Genomic DNA, 18,755 nt, shown 5'->3' with positions numbered 1-18,755 from the left:
AAATGAGAGATTACTGTTTAGGCATGTAAAAGACAAAAAAAAAACTGTATGCCCACAATTATCTTGGAAAATTATAGTTCCAAGCAGTAACTATCAATTATTTAAACAGAAAGGTCGGCTGCACTGTGATCCTACGTTTGAACTTGAAGAAATGATTCTAGAGTCAAGGCCACTACACAAAAAGAAGAAAAGGCTGGCAAAGAACAAATCCAGAGACAACAGCAAGGATAGCTCCCAGTCAGTAAGTCCTCATTCATATAATGGTTTGTTGCGTTAGTCTGAAAGTATCCAAAGAGTTCTATAAGGTTTGTTCAAAATGATTACAGGAAGCTGTGCACTTCAATATTTAGCTAACTTATTGGGTTAAAATACTTAATACATATACCCATTAATAATTGTTAGTTTATCTTACTGATAGAGATTGCATAAAGTTAGACAATTAGGTAAAATAACAGATATAAACAAGTGCGCCTCTCAATGTCTTTCTGTTCTTTGGGGACTTTGGTAACTGTGGCACTGGGACCTCTATCTCAGGGTCCATGGCACCGGTCACATAAACCTCAGCCCATTTGGTGAAAGGTTCAATGAGTGGGTCAAAGTCCCTAATATTAATACTATCCCAAATCTAAGGTTATGTTCTGAATCTCAATTTCAAAATAACTACAGTATTTTTCCAGCCCTCAAAAGTAGATGAAAACAAGTCCAGGAGGTCATACATAGGCAGGACAAGCAGATGAGTCCCACAAATCCTCAAGGTCAGACAGCTTCCCCCCAGTCAAAACAAACTGTCTTTACATTGGGCCTATTTTTAATGCACTTTTCACTTAACTTCAATTACTCATTGTCACATCCAATTTATCCTTAATGATTAACCTTAATGATTTGTGTTGAATTTTAAACCCAATACGACAGTGATGTGCTTAAATAGTCCATCCATGCTATGTTCTCCTTATGGTAAATACCTCAGACTAAAAAGAATGTATGCCTGCATCTGCTACCTGAAGTATTGTGGCTGGCCCAAGAAAACACACTCTGTTTAATAGAATGAGACTCTGAGAGGATTTTTTTTACATCCATCTACTATTTACTTACAGTCTTAGAGTCATACAGTATGTAAACAGACCCTTGGGTCCAACTAATCCATGCCGACCATCATCCCAAATTAAACTAGTCCCACCAGCCTGTACTTAGCCCATATCCCTCCAAATATTTATTATTCATGTGCTTACCCAAATATCTTTTAAATGTTTTAACTGTAACCACATGCACCACTTCCTCTGTAAGTTCATTCCACACATGAACCTCTCTTTGGGTAAAAAGAATTGCCCCTCATATTGCTTTTAAATCATTCTCCTCTCACCTTAAAAATATATTCCCTAGTTTTGAAATCCCACCCCAGGGAAAAGACACCTGTTATTCATCTCATCTCAACCCCTTATGATTTTATAAACCTCTATAATGTCACCCCTCAACCTCTTAGGCACCAGTGAAAAAACTCCCAGCCTATCCAACCTCAAGCACACCATTCCCTGCAACATCTTGGTAAATCTGTTCTGAACCTCTCCAGCTTAATAATATCCTTCTTGAGGCTTACCAATGTCCTGTCCAACCTCAACATGACATCCCAACTCCTATACTCAAACGTCTGAGCAATGAATGCAAAAGTGCTGAATGCCTTCTTAACCACACTGTCTACATATAAGACCATAAGACATAGGAACAGTAATTAGGCTATTTCGCCCATCGAGTTTGCTCCACCATTCAATCATGACTGATAAGTTTTTCAGTCCCATTCTCCTGCTTTCTCCATTGACAATCCCTTTGATACCTTGACAATCAAGAACCTATCTATCTCTATCTTAAATATACTCAATGACCTGGCCTCCACAGCCCTTTGTCATAATGACTTCCACAGATTCACCACTCTCTGGTTGAAGAAGTTTCTCCTCCTCTTTGTTCTAAAGGGTCTTCCATTTACCCTAAGGCCGTGACCTTGGGCCCTAGTCTGTCCTGCCCAGGGAAACATCTTCCCAAAGTCCATTCTGTCCAGGCCATTCAATATTCTGTCAGTTTCAATTAGAGCCCTCCTCATCCTTACGCTCCTCATATGTTAAGCCTTTCATTTCTGGGATCATTCTCGTGAAATATCTCCAAGCCCACTCCAGGGCCAGTACATCCTTCCTGAGGTATAGCGCCAGAAATTGCTCACAATATTCCTAATGTGGTCTGACCAGAGCTTTATAAAGCCTTAGAAGTACATCCCTGCTTTTATCTTCTAATTCTCTCAAGATAAATGTCAACATTGTATTTGTCTTCCTAAATACCAATTCAACCTGCAAGTTCCCTTAAGATAAACCTGGATTGGGACTTCCAAGTCCCTTTGTCCTTCAGATTTCGAATTTTTTTCCCCATTTAGAAAATAGTCCAAGCCTCCATTCTTTCTACCAAAGTGCATGACCTCACACTTTCCCACATTATATCCAATGTGCCACTTCTTTGCCTACACTCCTAGCCTGTCCCAAACCTTCTGCATCCTTTCTGCATCCTCAATACTACTGACCGTCCACCTAGCTTTGTATCATCTGCCAACATAGCCAGAATGAAGTCGGTTCCTTCACCAAGATCATTAATGTATAAAGTGTAAAGTTGTGGTCCCAACAATGACCATTGTGGAGCACCACTATTCACTGGCTTCCATCCTAAGAAGGACCCTTTTATCCCCACTCCCTGCTTTCTGCCAGACCACCAATTTTTATCCATGCTAGTACCTTATGATATAAATCTCAAAGTAGTATGTAACTGAACTCCTAGATCTAAACACTACACAAGGCCCTACTTTTAATTGTGTAAGTCCTGCCCTTGTTTGATTTACCAAAATGTAATATTTCACATTTATCCAAATTTCTGTCCATTTGCCACTTTTCAGTCCAATGACCTAATTGATCAAGATCTCTTGTAATCCCAGATAGCCTTCTTCACTATCCACTATACAATCAATTTTGGTGCCATCTGCAAACTTAATAACTATGCCTTCTATATTTTCATCTAAATCATTTCCACAAATGACACACAGAAGTGGACCCAGCACTGATCCCTGTGGAACACCACTGGTCACAGGCCTCCAGTCCAAAAAAAACCCTCTGCCATCATTCTGTTTCCTGCCATTAGGCCAACTTTGTATCCAATTGGCAAGCTCACCCTGAATCCCATGTAATCTAACTTTACTAAATAGTCTACCATGTGGAACCTTGTCAAAGGCTTTACTAAAATCCAAGTAAACAATGCCAACTGCACTGGCCTCATCAAACATCTTGGTTGCTTCCTCAAAAAGCTCAATCAAGTTTGTGAGACATGATTTCAGATGCACAAAACCATGCTGATCATCCCTAATCTTACCTTGCCTCTCCGAATGCATATAAATCCTACCTTTCAGAATCACTTCCAACAACTTACCCACTGAAGTCAGACCCACTGGTCTATAGATCCTAGGCTTTTCCTTACATTGCCTTTTCAACAAAGGCACAACAATTAAGCCACTCTCCAGTATTCTGGCTCCTCACCCGTATATATAGACGATACAAATATTTCTGCAAGGGGCCCCACAATTTCCTCCCTAACTTCCCACGAAGTCTGAAGATATACCAGATCAGATCCTGGAGATTTATTCATCTTTATATTTTTTAACCTCCAGGACTTCCTCTTCTGTAATGTGAACTGTTTTCAAAGCTTCAATATTTATTTTCCTGAGCTCTCTAGCTTCTAGTTCTTTCTCTATAGTAAAAACTAATGCAAAATATTCATTTAATATCTCTACCATCTCCTGTGGCTCAAGACAAAGACAACCTCTTTGATCTTTAAGGGGCCCTACAGCTCTCTAGTTGCTCTCTTGCTCTTGACATACTTGTAGAATCTCTTTGGATTACCCTTAGCCATATTTGCTAAGGCTATCTCATATCAGGAATCTTTGCCTTTCTGATCTCCCTCTTAAGAATGTCAGTACACTTTATACTGTTCAAGAGATTCATTTGAACTCAGTTGTCTATATCTAATATATGACAGTTTTTTATTCTTGACTAGAACCTCAATATCTTTGTTCATCCGTTGTTCTCTAATCCTATCAGCCTTTACCTTTCACAAAATGTGGACGAGAAAGCTCATTCTTACCCACCATAGTGAGTCCTGCAGTTGAGCCCTTTACCTATGGCCCTCTGTCATCAAAGACCAGTTGCAATCACATGTAGAGATTCATTTGAAATTGAAGAAAGTGTGTAACGAGTTCAGAATTTGACAATGTAACAGCCATGGCACAACCACTGCACATATTGAAGTAGAGTTCTTTTAATCTTTGTAATTCATAAATTCTGGTAATTGTTATTTTTATTTCTCTGAAAGGATAACGAATATCTCCAGGAGTGTTTAGAAGTAGTCAGACAAGAGTTTATGGTCTTCAACAGAGAAAAGTAAGTATGGTAAGAGCATTTTATCATGAACCTTAAAGCCACAGAGCAAACGCAGCTGATGTACTGAAGAAAGTAATTCTCTGAATACAAACTGTAACCTTTCCCACAGCCTACTAACACCTTCATCTCCTCTCCCCACTTTAAGGGTGCTAATCATTCAAGCAATTTTGTTTCATGCCACCAGCATGATTTTTATTCTATAATGTCTTAACAATTTAATTGAATGCAACTGTTTTAATTAAACACATTTGCAAAGGCAGCAAAGTGGAATTAGTTGACTTAATCAGCGGAAATAGCACCGATGAGCCTACTATCACATATAAGTCTGTATTTTACTTTACATGGTAATGCTTTGGTGAAGTACATTGGGTCATATATCACATTTAAGATTTTGTGTAAATGTGAGTTGTTTTGATGTCTACCAGGATTTAATATAAACACCAAATTAGTGGGCCTTCCACATTGTAACAGCCATTTCAATTGGCTGCAGCCAGATTAAAATTGGCACTTGTGAAGGGTATGTAATTTGTTTTGCATGTTTTCTACATCTTCAGTTATTTTGTGTCATAGCCCGTTTCTGAGGAGAACAGGATCCTGGGTTACCTTCATGGTACGACGTGCTCAGAGTAAACCAGCTTTTTAATATGAGTCAAACCAGCTCCCACTAATCCTTGCTAATGTACTAAGAAGCTAATCAAGTGGGATGTCTGTATCATTGTTGACCCACTGTATTCTGCTATTAAAGCTCTCAAAAGGAATACAATTGAGTAGCTCTGTATTGAAGAGATACTGAGAGATATGAATCAGGGCACCAGCGGTTTTAGCACTGTTCCTGTTTACCATAGCTAGATTATCAGCAATGCAGCCCACCATATGAGATATGAGTTTGACTAATAAGAGGATTGAATGAAACATTGTTACAGATTGGTTGATAAGATCAAACCCAACTGTTTTTGTGAGGTTAAACTGGCTCAATTATAGCAGCAATATTCTTTATGCATCTTCAGATTTATTTCACTGTAAATATTTTTAAATGCCTAGGGAGAAAAATCAGTGCAAAGTTTTACCAAGATCAAAACCAACAGTTTGGACTGGCAGCTGTCTTCCTTTTAGAAAATGGTAATGACACGGGTTTAATCTTTGGAAAGACACAAAAGATATTTGTCAGTGATTGCTATTGCTGATTTAGTCCTGTAAACTTAATAAAATATCCTTACACAATCCAGAAGGAAGATATTACCCATGAAAATGTAAAAGTGCAGCTAACTATGTAAGCAATGAGATTGTAAGGAGGGCTGTAACTTTGACATATCTCAATTTTTGAGAAATCACGCTTCAGTTAAGATCAAGCATCAAAAGACATAGATTTTGGATAAAACTAGAAAGTTAACGAATTTTTAAGACCAAAACCAAATTTATTGTTTCTTTTTATTTGAATACAAACTCAGCAGCAATTTCTTACATTGGTGTTTACTATATTGGGGATGGGTACTTCTTCCTTCTTGGGTTGTTTCAGGCATGCACTGCTGCATTTGGAGTCTTGGAGATGAAGTTGTTGCCCACCTCTCTGAAAGAGGCCACACAAGTAGATAGGGTGGTAAAAAAGGCATAAAGCATGCTGCCTTTATTGGTCAGGGAATTTACTACATGAATCAGGATGTCATGTCGCAGTTTTAAAAGACTTTGGTTAGGCCACACTTGGAGTATGCATTCAATTCTGGTAGCCACATTACAGGAAGGATGTGGAGGCTTTGGAGAGGGTGCACAACAGCTTTACCAGGATGCTGCCCGGATTAGAGGGTGTGTGAGCTATAAGGAGACAATAGAAAAACTCAGGTTGTTTCTCTAGAGCGTCAGAGGCTGAGGGGAGACTTGATAGATGTCTATTAAAATCATGAGATGCATAGGTAGGTTTGACAGTCAGAATTTTTTTTCCCAAAAGTTGAAATGTCTAAAAATAGAGGACGTGCGTTTAAGGTGAATGGGGGAAAGTTCAAAGGAGATGTGAGGAGCAACTTTTTTAATACAGAGAATGGTGGGAGTCTAGAACACACTGTCAGAGCTGGTGGTGGCGGCAGATACGACAGGGGTATTTAGGAGACTATTAGATAAGCACATGAATATGCAAGAATTGGAAGGGTATGGACCAAGGGCATGCAGAAGGGATCAGTTAAATTTAGTATCATGTTCAGCACAAGATCTTGGGCCAAAAGGCTCCTTCATGTGCTGTATTATTCTATGTTCTATGTCTATGTTCTATTTCCTTCCTGTTAGAGCAAAGGTGAGGAAGCTAGGATTGCTCCAGTAGGAATGAAACCTCTGAAGGCCATCAGTCTGAAGACAGACAGCTGGCTGACCTTCAGTTTGTTAGCCCTGTAGGTACCTTGAACAAATGATTCAGGATAGGTGGGATGAGTGACCATTATGAATATGCCAATTGCATCAGTTTCCCAGATCTAAGGAATAGAAAGATTGCAGGTTTCAGAAGGTTCAGGCTCACTATATGCTGTCTCTCTTTGGGTACCAATATCACTTGATCCCTGAATGACCTGAAGTAAGCACATGCTATTGCCCATGAGAGCTACATTAATTCTATTGTGGTTTAAAGAAATTGATTGGGGAGCAGTTATAAGTTATTTTCATTCAAATTTCCATGTTTAATCCATTGACCCACAATTCAGCATGTATACATAGAAATGCTTCAGCTAACACTACATGAGATGCAGCTTTAATTCTGTAAGTTGAGCACATGTATTATTTCTGAAGCAATAAATCTGAAGATGTGATTTTATGGATTATGCATTACAGCATTCTAATTTTTAATGATGCTTTTTCTTGACTATGGATGTACTGCAAAAGTATCACTGAATCCACAGGTTAATGTACCTCTCCTACAATTGAATGTGCCTGCTTAAAAGAAGTAAGATGGTACTGTAGAGACACTTTCAGAGATATGCAGCCCTACATTATAATTATTATTTTTTTAAAAAATCAATTATTGTGCATATTGTATCGCTTAAATACATATTTTTTTCAAATTTTCCAATACAGAAATGACTTCCTAGAGTTCCAGATATTCTTCATTTTAGGAGCAAATTAATGTAGCAGATATGTTGAGATGATTTAAGCCAAAGGGATCATTTGCTTTTTTTTGCAAATTATTATCAAAACAACAGGCTTCCTGTTGCCTTTGTCCCTTTTCTTGCCTTCATCTACCAAACATTTTCTAAGTTATGGCAAATACGGGTTGAGATTCCAAGAACAAAAATGGACTGAAAACATTCTGGCCGTATTAATGTTTAAATGTAGAAGTGTTCTAAAGATGCCACTCATAACTATTTTATATGTCCCTGTAGCCAAGCAGATTTGTGTTTTGCCAAAGTTGTCCTCTATACTGCAAGATAAATTTTATGACAAAAGGAAACTGCAAGGTTGAACTTCTTTTAACGCCACCAACATACATGATATTAGCATTGATGTTCACATGAATTGTTCTGTAGGTACAATTTATGTAAAAGTCATAGGTGGTTAAATGGATAGTTCATGAAAACAGATTAGTGGCTCACGATGCTCAATTATGCAATACTCATTCAGTGCAATGTACCATGATTGTTGTGTGCAGCCAGCTCTTACCACACAGTTGAATCACTGGATGATCCTCTGCTGGATCTGTGAGAGGTTAACCATAGTTAAAGCTAACCTGCACCAACCTCTTAAAGGGAAGGCATATTGTGCCTGTAGCTAGAAGTGGAGGTCTGTATACAGGTTCCTTGGACATAGAAAAGAGTAAATAATAGCACAACATGAGAGAATGGTCCCAAAGGTTCTTAGAAGAGGCGCAAAGGAGAGACCATATGGAATCAGGAGCCCCTCCAGATAAATGTAAAGAGAACAGTGAGACCAAAATGGTTACCAAGAGCCAAGTCCCAAAAACCTAGAAACAGTGATGCATAAAGTTGAATGCCTCATGCAAGTGGCTAAGATCGGTGGGTTCAGCTTTTGATGCTATATCCAACCAACTGAATGACAAGCCTTACAGACTGCTCAATGTACTCCCCTGCCACCCTAGCCTACCATACTCAACAATCTCTATCAATCAGAAATCTTAGCTAACATCTGTACCTCACCCTCACCCTCACCCTCACCTACCTTTCACAACTGTAAGCCCCAAGCCACATCTCATGGCTGTGGTACTTGTGGGAAGAAGGATGCTGTCACTAATCCCCTTTCATTGACTGGTCCTAAGGGTCTAATTGGTTTACAGTTGTAGAAGATCAACTATGATCGAGTGTTAACAATATGTAATTTATTGCACTGTAGTGATAGGCACAAGCTACATTAACTAGTTAAACATTGTTACAAGGATTACCAGATGACTTTGTTAACACATCTGAGATTTAGAGCTATTTCCTTGATTTCCCCATGCAAGACTCTCGAACAATATTAAATTGGGTTGAGCTTCTTGCAGTATCCAACACTAACACTTTCTTTATGCAACAGTTTGCACACAGTTGCAGTCACTCATTCTCAATAGCCGCATTTTCCAAATAGATTGCACATTCATCTGTTTTTCAGGTTAAGATGATACACAGCGAAGACAGCAGGAGCTAACAGGAAGGGGACAGGTACACCTGATTGTCCAAATCCTAATGGAAGAGTCAATGCTCAGTACTAGTGGAGGGGCCACTGTAAATGCCCTGAGCAGTGATGAAGCTGAAATCTTTGAAGATAATGGTAACTTCATACCAAATCTTCCTTCTAGTATCATATTTTCCCCTCATCTTACACACTCTCTGACTTGCAAGTGGCCAACAATGTAAGCATGCATCACTTACATCCCCCTTTTCCTCACAGGCCAAGCCCTAGCTTTCCATCTTTTCCCTCTCAGATGCTGCAGAGGTGAAACCTAACTCACTAGTAGCGCAAAAATCAACAAGTAGTAAAGAAAGAAGACAATCTTGAAGGAGAATTCCAGTCATTCAGTCTCACACTCACAGTCATTCCATAGAATTCCTAGAGTGTGGAAACAGGGCTTTCACCCCAATGGGTCCACACCAACCCTCCGAAGAGCATCTACCCAGACCCATCCCATCCCTGTAATCCTGCATTTCCCATGTGTAACCCACCTCCACCCTTGAACACTATGGGGCAATTTAGCATGATCAAACCACCTCACCTGCACATCTTTGGACTATGGGAGGATACCGGAGCACCCAGCGGAAACCCACACAAATACGGGGAGAATGTGCAAACTCCACAAAGACAGGCACCTGAAGGAGGAATCAAACCCAGGTCCTTGGCGCTATGAGGCAGTTGTACTAACTGAGCTACTGTGTTTCCCAATTCATTTAGAAGCAACACGATGTGCAATGTAGCAGCAACATAGTGATGAGATGTGTATGATCAGGCAGGTTAAAGAAAGAAACTGATAGAAATGTGCAATGAACTGATTGTTGAATTAGCAGATCTGCCTGAAAGCATTCAGTCAATCTCAAGGAGCATTGAAGACACAGCATTTCTACTGAGCTGAGTGCCTCTCCTTTGTAACATGAAAGTGGTGACCAACTTTCTGACCATATTTGTGGACCTAACCACAAAGACAGCACTGAATACTCAGCTTCCATTACAACACCTCTGGGTAGTGAAGTGAAAGCTCTCAGTCTCCTGCTGTGCAAGGTCAACCTGTTCCCTGCAGACTTTAAACGGGCCTAAGGCTCCCAGAGAAATCCTCCAATAGACGACTTGGAGTATTTGCTGAAATGTCTGCTTACTCTCATGATTACGGTATTTGCTGTCTGATCACTACCTGTATAGACAGTGCAAACTACTGCTTCCATTGGTCAGATGGTACAGTTGAAAGAGGGACCTTCTGGACCCAGAGCTTCTCAATGAGATGGTGTGAATTTCATTGAATGTACACTGTATCTGCCCAGATCTTGTAATGGAGCCATGAGTAAGATGGTGAACAGATAAACCTTGCTGCCCAACGCATTGGTCTGTCGTAACATCTCAAATGCAGGTCAAACATAGGACTGTCACGGAACATAGAGTACATGACTGCTCCAGTAAATTAGGAATTGACCAGTAAGATTTCCTGCATGTTGGTGCTTCCACCTGGATGTTGACATTGTTTGAATCTCTTTCAATTGTGGTACATTTCAGAACTAAAATGTGGCACCCATAAAGTAATATGTGTGCTCTCTAAAGCATCCTGCCACATAGGAATACCTTCATTTATAACTCAGCCTGCTTCTCTCTGGCAAGAGTGACATAGAACAATACAGGGGCTTCGGTCTATGATGGTGTGCTGACCTATTACCCTACTCTAAGATCATTCTAACCTGCATACCCTCCATTCTGCTGTCATCCATGTGCCTATCCAAGAGTCTCTTAAATGTCCCTAATGGACCTGACTCTGCCAGCACTGCTGGCAGTGCATTCCATGCACCCACCTCTGACTGTGTAAAGAACCTACCTCTGACATCTCCCCTATACCTTCTTCCAATCACCTTAAAATGATGCCCCCTAATGATAGCTTTTTCCAACCAAAATAAAACTCTATCTATGCCTCTCATCATCTTGTACACCACTATCAAGTCACCCCTCATCATTCTTTGCTCCAATGAGAAAATCTCTATCTTTCTCAACCTTTCCTCATAAGGCTTCCTCCAGTCCAGGCAGCATCCTAGTAAATCTCCTCTGCACCCTCTGTAAAGCTTCCACATCCTTCCTGTAATGAGGTGAACAGAACTGAACACAATATTCCAAGTGTGGTCTAACCAGGGTTTTATAGAGCTGCAGCATAACCTTGCAGCTCTTAACCTCAATTCCTCTACCAATGAAAGCCAACACACCATACGCTTTCTTAACAACCATATTAACATGGACAGCAACTCTGAGTGATCTATGGACGTAGACCCCAAGATCTGTCTGTTCCTCCACACTGCCAAGAGTCTTGTGTTTTGCATTCAAATCTGCCCTTCCAAAATGAATCACTTCACACTTTTCCAGGTTGAATTCCATCATGACGTGTTGTTAGTTCTCACTGAATAGAAAGTGCAAGTGTCCTCTCTTCTGCACTAGTGGATGGCAGAAAGTGAGATGTTATAAATATTTTCCAGCTTAAGCCTGAAAGAAGATTCACTCACACTGGTTCATTGCATTTTCACCTTCACAGCCACTGGCAGTGTGGTCACTTTCCTCCTGAAATCTGCCCCTGCTACAGCTACAAATGAGGTGTAGCTATTTTATACACTGTTCTAAACTGAGCTTCCGGCAAAAAGGATTGTTCTCTTACCCTAGTGGCTATGAACTCAGGCTGAGAACACTCCTCCTCTACCACCTGTCTCCTCTACTATCTTTCCCAGCTGTGTGAAGATTTTGTTCAATCTCCAAGTGATGCTGCATCCCAAGAAGAATGTTTGGAGCAACTGTTTTATGCAGAAATCTTGATGCTGTTCTACGACATTCCTGGAAAACTTCAGCAACTTTAGGAAACTCTAGAAAGTACCAAACACTTAGAGCATTGTAGCAAGAGTCAGTAGAAATTAAGCAACAACATTCCTGTCAGTTGGTGATGATCCCTTTAAATGGTATGGATGGGCAGGAGCTCTGCTACTGAGCACATCTTTATCTGCTCAATGTTATGAGAGGGAGGTCTGAACTCTGACCCAGCAAAGGTGATGTCAAATCAGCAACACATACTGATTATCCTTACAAGCTGCCTTCTCTGCATATCTTGAAAGAGGCACACTGCGCATGAATTAATACCCTCCCCGATATGGTGTCTGGTGTGACTCACACCATGAGTTAGCTCATGTGCTGTGGATCCTCTGACAGACCTCTAATAGCGCTCATGGCACCCCTAAACAAAATGTTCTGCCAATCACCTTTCTAAGAGATAGAATTTTTCAGACAGTTCCTGTAACTCTTTACCCAGAAATAAATAATTTTGGATTGACTGTTAAAACAAAGTAAGTTCTATTTCCCCACATTCTGTACTTTCCATATGCTTCTCCACAGTAAACTCTGATACCAAGTACTCATTAAATACCTCACCCATCTCTTGCAGTTGCACCCATAGGCAGCCTTGCTGCTCTTTAAGGGGCCCTGTCCTCTCCCTAGTTGCCCATTTGTCCTTACTGTATTTGTAGAATCCCTTTGGATTCTTCTCAACCCTATTTACCTTGACCCCATTTTGCCCTGCTAATTTCCCTCTTAAGCATATTTCTACTGTCTTTATACTTTTCTAGGGTTGACTCGATCTCTGCTGTCTACACCTAATAGTATAATGTCAGAAATCACACAACACCAGGTTATGGTCCAACAGGTTTATTTGAAAACACAAGCTTGTTGGACTATAACCTGGTGTCATGTGATTTCTGACCTTGTCCACCCCAGTCTGACACCGGCACCTCCACATCATAACAGTATATTGGTTAGTGCTATGTGGAGAGGAGAAAGATCGAGGCCAGAAACATCAGCTTTTATGCTCCTAAGATGCTGCTTGGCCTGCTGCATTCATCCAGCTCCACACTTTGTTATCTATGTGTATAGGAGTTGGGAGATGATGTTGCGGCTGAACAGGACATTGGTTTGGCCACTTTTGGAGTATTGCCTGCAATTCTAGTCTCCCTCCCATAGGAAGGATGTTGTGAAACTTGAAGGGGTTCGGGAAAGATTTATGAGAGTGTTGCCAGGCTTGGAGGATTTGAGCTGTAGGGAGAGGCTGAATTGGCTGGGGCTATTTTCCCTGGAGCTTTGGAGGCTAAGGGGTGACCTTAAAGAGATTTATAAAATTATGAGGGGTATGGACAGGGTAAATAGGGAAGGACTTTTCCCTGGGGTGGAGAAGTCCAAAACTAGAGGGCATAGGTTTAAGCTGTGAGGGGCAAAATATAAAAGAGGCCTGAGGTGCAACTTTTTCATGCAGAGGGTAGTGTGTGTATGGTATGAGCTGCCAGGGGAGGTGGTAGAGGCTGGTACAGTTACTCAACTGGTACAATTGCGAGTTGAACTGAAGGGGCTGTTTCTGTGCTGTATATCACTATGACTCTATAAACTATATTGCTTTGGATGTGTATTATTGGTCAGTGTAGCTTTAGATATACAATGAATAATTGATATTACATCATATATCTATCCCAGGTTACACTAGTGCCCAAATCAATATTTATCACAGTCAACTCAATCAGCGCCTCTGAAAAATATGATCTGATCATTATTTCATTATTGATTTTGACAGCAAGTTGTACTTAAATTACTTCTATAACTTCAGAAATATTTCATTGCTTTTAGAGTGCTTTGAAGTGACCTGACACTGTGGTCTTATAAAAGCACATGGGCTTGGATATTCTAACTGGAAGTTAGTTGCTCCCTTAATGCACCCTGACTGAAGCAACAGAGGACCAGTGGAAAGTCCTGAAGCACTGACTACCCAGGAACTGCTCAGGAAGTTAAACTTTCTGATGGGGAACTGGCCTACATTTGGAACTCTCTGGAATAGCTCACAGCCCAGATTTGTGTCATAGACTTAGATTTCCCTACATACACACCTTAATAGGTGTCTGGGAAAAGCTGTAGGACTGAAGACCTGTTCTAACTCCTGGATAAGAGTTAAACTGACCCTGACATACACTGAACCACCCTACACCCACTGATACCTTCTCTGAACTTGTCAAACCCCTCAAGCTGACGACTCAACCTGACACACCTCCAATCAAATCTCACCCTTATCCGACACTCCAAACAAACTTCACCCTCACCTAATACTCCGATCAAACCTCACCCTCACAGAACACTCTGAAGAAATCTCACACAACATTCCCATTAAACTACCCAACATTCCAAACAACCCTCACCCAGCACTCTGAACAAACCTCACCCAACACTCCAAATGACACTTACCCTCACCAACACACCAGTCAAATTCACCCTCACCCAACACTCTGAACAAACCTCATCCAACACTCCAAATAGCCCTTACCCTCCCAAACACTCCAAATAAACCTCACCCTCACCCAATATCTCTGATCAAACCTCACCCAATATCCCACTACCTAACAGCCCCTGACTAGATACCTCCACAACCAACCCAAACTGACCAACCCTTTACCCCTTACTCAATTCCTCAACAGGTCCTCCAGTCCCACGGTACCCTCTTATCTACTTACCTGCTACCAATCCCCTCACCCAATTGCAGTCCTACTGCCCTATCACACACCAGTCTCCCTATCCTCTTCTGCATCCATACACCACCCTGTCCCCTCCTTTCCCTGCCGTGCAAATCTCTCATACATTTAACTTGCACACTTATAGTCTCTCTGCAGCTTCTCAAAGAGGCTTTGGATCTTTAAACCTTGATTTCGGCAGTTACTGGGGTAAGGAGGGAGCATGATTGGGCCTCCAGTACCTACCTGTTTCCCAAGAAGCCTGATTTGGATGTTCATGCCAGAAAGTTGGAGCTCCAGGCAAGGGCAGTAAAGACAAATAGAATGATAACTCTCTATGATTACTACTCCTTGGAAGACCCAGGTTTTCACTCCTCAGACATTTATCCCCATGAGAATACGATAGCATACTCAATCAGCAACAATCAGGCACAGTCTTACACACATTTGGAAATCTGGGCTTCTGTGATTACTTTTTAGTCAATGTATTAAGTATATTTTACTGATTTTCGCCATGGGTGGAGAATTATACAATGATCAAATTATTCCTCAGCAGCTAAATTGGCATCATATAAATGAGAAAACATTAATGCTGTGATAATAATAATTATTTGTGGAGCAGCAGATGTTATCACTGAGAATCCTGCCAATAAACTTTTACAGAATGCCTTTCACATTGAAATGGCTCCCTTTTTGAAGTGTATTGCTCAGATGTGAAGTTTTTGACCTTACTGATTTATGCTCTTCAGAAAGGGAAGAAACTTACACACAGATATTGGTAAAATCATGAAAAGTACCATGTGCACCAATTTTAGCGAGTTGCTGTATCAAGTCAACTCAATCAGCGCCTCTGAAAAATATGATCTGATCATTATTTCATTATTGATTTTGACAGCAAGTTGTACTTAAATTACTTCTATAACTTCAGAAATATTTCATTGCTTTTAGAGTGCTTTGAAGTGACATGACACTGTGGTCTTATAAAAGCACATGGGCTTGGATATTCTAACTGGAAGTTAGTTGCTCCCTTAATGCACCCTGACTGAAGCAACAGAGGACCAGTGGAAAGTCCTGAAGCACTGATCACCCAGGAACTGCCCAGGAAGTTAAACCTTCTGATGGGGAACTGGCCTACATTTGGAACTCTCTGGAATAGCTCACAGCCCAGATTTGTGTCATAGTCTTAGATTTCCCTACATACACACCTTAATAGTTATCTGGGAAAAGCTGTAGGACTGAAGACCTGTTTTAACGCCTGGATAAGAGTTAAACTGACCCTGACATACACTGAGCCACCCTACACCCACTGATACCTTCTCTGAACTTGTCAAACCCCTCAAGCTGACGACTCAACCTGACACACCTCCAATCAAATCTCACCCTTATCCGACACTCCAAACAAACTTCACCCTCACCTAACACTCCGATCATACCTCACCCTCACCAATACTCCAAACAAACCTCACCCTCACAGAACACTCTGAAGAAATCTCACCCAACATTCCCATTAAACTACCCAACATTCCAAACAACCCTCATCCAGCACTCTGAACAAACCTCACCCAACAATGTGCATTTCACGTACGTTTTAAGAAAATTAAAGAATGTTCCTACATCAAATTCACCAAATTAATTTTTCTAGGCAATTTTAACATGTTGCTGAGAATTGCTACACTCATAACTCATAGTTTAAATGCAAAACCCAAAAACAATTTGCAGTTTGTTTGCTTAAATTTATAGTCTTAACATCAGCATAAGAACTGAAATGTAAGGGGGCTCCCAGGAATCATTTAGAAAGAAAATGGTTAGGATTAGCTGAATCATGTCTGAAAATAGACATAGAATGCTAAGGCTGCTGAAGTAATAGACAATCAAGAGACATCCTCAGAAACTAAATGGAACTTACAGTGATTTATGTTAAGAGTGATTCCAGCAGCACAGTTTAGATTCACTTCAACTTTAACCTTGGGGTTTGGAATCAAGATTGCTGTATAAATTCAACTGAACAAAGCCAAATCATTAAATAGCCTCTTCATTTTAATTTATGTTTGGTGTGTTTATGTATATGTGTAAACTGAATTAATTAGATTGTTTCATGTTAACAAATTTTAAGACTGTCTGACTGAAGATCGTACTTATAATTAAATGTATCTACATTTTTTCCATAATGCCAAAAAAACATTTGGTATAGGCTCATAATAATAGTGTACATTCTCTTTTCTCCCATGTTTCGACTCTGTACATAGGTTAAAAAAGAGGTCAGAGCAACCAACAGCATCTATATCAATGGTTGAAGCAGAAGAAAAACCAGAAACAGTTGCTGAAGATGAGGGTGAAAGTGGAAACCTGCACATGTGTAGTTCGGTGTGTTCTTCAACAAGTAGCAGCTAGGACTAAAAAGTCAGGCTGCTCTTTCCATCTGTCTTAATGTTTCTCAGGCTGCTTCACTGGGCTAACAAGCTTTATTAAAGCTTCCAATGCCATTTGGAAAAGAAAACCATCCATTGAATAATCTCTGGATATCCAGTGAACTACAACAGGACAACATTGCTCAGTGAATTTATTTCGTATATTTTTTAAACAACACTGGAAAATAGGCAGGTTGATTCTGTTACAAACTGAAAGGTAGATATTCTCTATGCAACCATATAATGACACATTATGTCATCAATTTAACAGGATGTTGAATGTTTAAAACAAGTTGGACCTGTATTTCTCATTCAGTTCTTTTTGTGCTTTATTCATGTCTTGCTAATGATATGTCAAAATCTTTACATGCAATGGTCGTTACTAATAAGAGTCATAATATTCATACAAATTTAACATAAAAGCAGGTTAATAATTTACAATACTTTTACTAGACGAGAATAAATTTACAGAGTACTGTTGGAACACGTTATCGTACTATAGAAATAATTAACAAAGGTTTCTATCGCTTCATAATCTTTCATACAGGGTGGGAGGGGAAAAATAGAGAACTGAAAGATTTTATGTGTAAATAGTGACAGCATTGTTGTGTATCCACAGTTTTATGTGGTGGGCTTTGATAGGAACATGAATTATTGAACCAAATTTTCATACAGAAGCTTACACTATTTCCAAAAATGTTTCAAATGTGCAGGCACAACTTATGGGCACAAAGGCCAAAGCTTTTATAGCACTGACATTTTCATTCATAACATGCAATTAGATATATCTAATTAGCATATAACTAAATGGCTTGAAATTGTATTAATATTCAATCTGTCACAGCCAGTGTATACTATCGCTTTGAATGACGTATGGTGTGATCAACTGCAAAATATATTAGCAGAGTAGCAGTTAATACAATACGCATTACAGATGTTTGGTATCAGCTGCTCTTACAGTAGACTATTATGATTGATAGAATCTTAGGGAGACTTGATGAAACAGGTAGAAATTTCAATCAGTGATGTTCACTAAGTACTTTTAATACACTGCATTTTTGTGTGCGCTGGTTTTATGTGAATTAATTTAAAATACACTGCTCAGCACGTGGTGTCAAAAATAAAACAAAGCATACACAGGAATGTTGCACCAGATTGCTGCACACTTTGCTGATGGGAATTTCAACCTTTGAATGTTAGCAGTTACGTAGCTCAATTTACTTAAGATACCCGTCAGTAAAAATGACAAATGGTAAATTATATTTTAAAAACTTATTGTATGTATTCAAATGTTATTTATGTATTTTTTGTTGCATGATTAATACATTGGTTTTGGACTGAATCCTGGTCCTTGAAAATATGTGCAATGATGAGCAAACTTTTCAAGAAAAGGTTGTATCTCTGTAGTACTGAGATGTTGAATTTTTAATATTTAAAGAAATGGAGCATGATCCAGTTTCTTGCTGTATTGGGAAACAAAAGTTGGAAATAAATTTGTTCTTGTACATAACAGAAGTTAAACTTACTGTTTATTTTACAAAACCACTTTCAAACAGCAAGAATGTAACTCAATAGCTGAATTTTATACAATATACTGAATTGAATGAATCTTATACAAGATTGTACCCAAAATTTCTCATGCCCAAACAATCTAAGATTACTTTAGAAAAATGGACACCATAGTTCCTCAAATTATCTCTGTGACTGTACCTCTGTGA

At 39.7% G+C, this 18,755-nt stretch overlaps 1 protein-coding gene across 9 annotated transcripts in view; it reads left to right on the top strand.

Moving 5' to 3' along the window:
- The window catches only part of LOC125462069 (serine/threonine-protein kinase 32C), a 290,855-nt gene extending 272,338 nt beyond the window's left edge, over positions 1–18,517 (top strand). For 6 of the 9 annotated variants that reach the window (XM_048551553.1, XM_048551556.2, XM_059653104.1 and 3 more), the window contains 4 exons: positions 110–241; positions 4,393–4,460; positions 5,502–5,579; positions 16,876–18,517. In XM_048551553.1, the coding sequence (XP_048407510.1) occupies positions 110–241; positions 4,393–4,460; positions 5,502–5,579; positions 16,876–17,020 (423 nt within the window). In that variant the 3' untranslated portion in view covers positions 17,021–18,517. Of the gene's footprint in view, positions 1–109; positions 242–4,392; positions 4,470–5,501; positions 5,580–16,875 lie in introns of those variants that run through there. The other 3 variants (XM_048551554.1, XM_048551559.1, XM_048551560.2) reach the window with 3 other exon arrangements.
- Positions 18,518–18,755: the final 238 nt, after the last annotated feature.

The sequence above is a fragment of the Stegostoma tigrinum genome, chromosome 20 (genome assembly GCF_030684315.1).
Source record: "Stegostoma tigrinum isolate sSteTig4 chromosome 20, sSteTig4.hap1, whole genome shotgun sequence".
Taxonomy (NCBI): domain Eukaryota; kingdom Metazoa; phylum Chordata; class Chondrichthyes; order Orectolobiformes; family Stegostomatidae; genus Stegostoma; species Stegostoma tigrinum.
The sequence above is the reverse complement of the archived record's forward strand: the minus strand, read 5'-3'. Positions and strand labels throughout refer to the sequence as shown.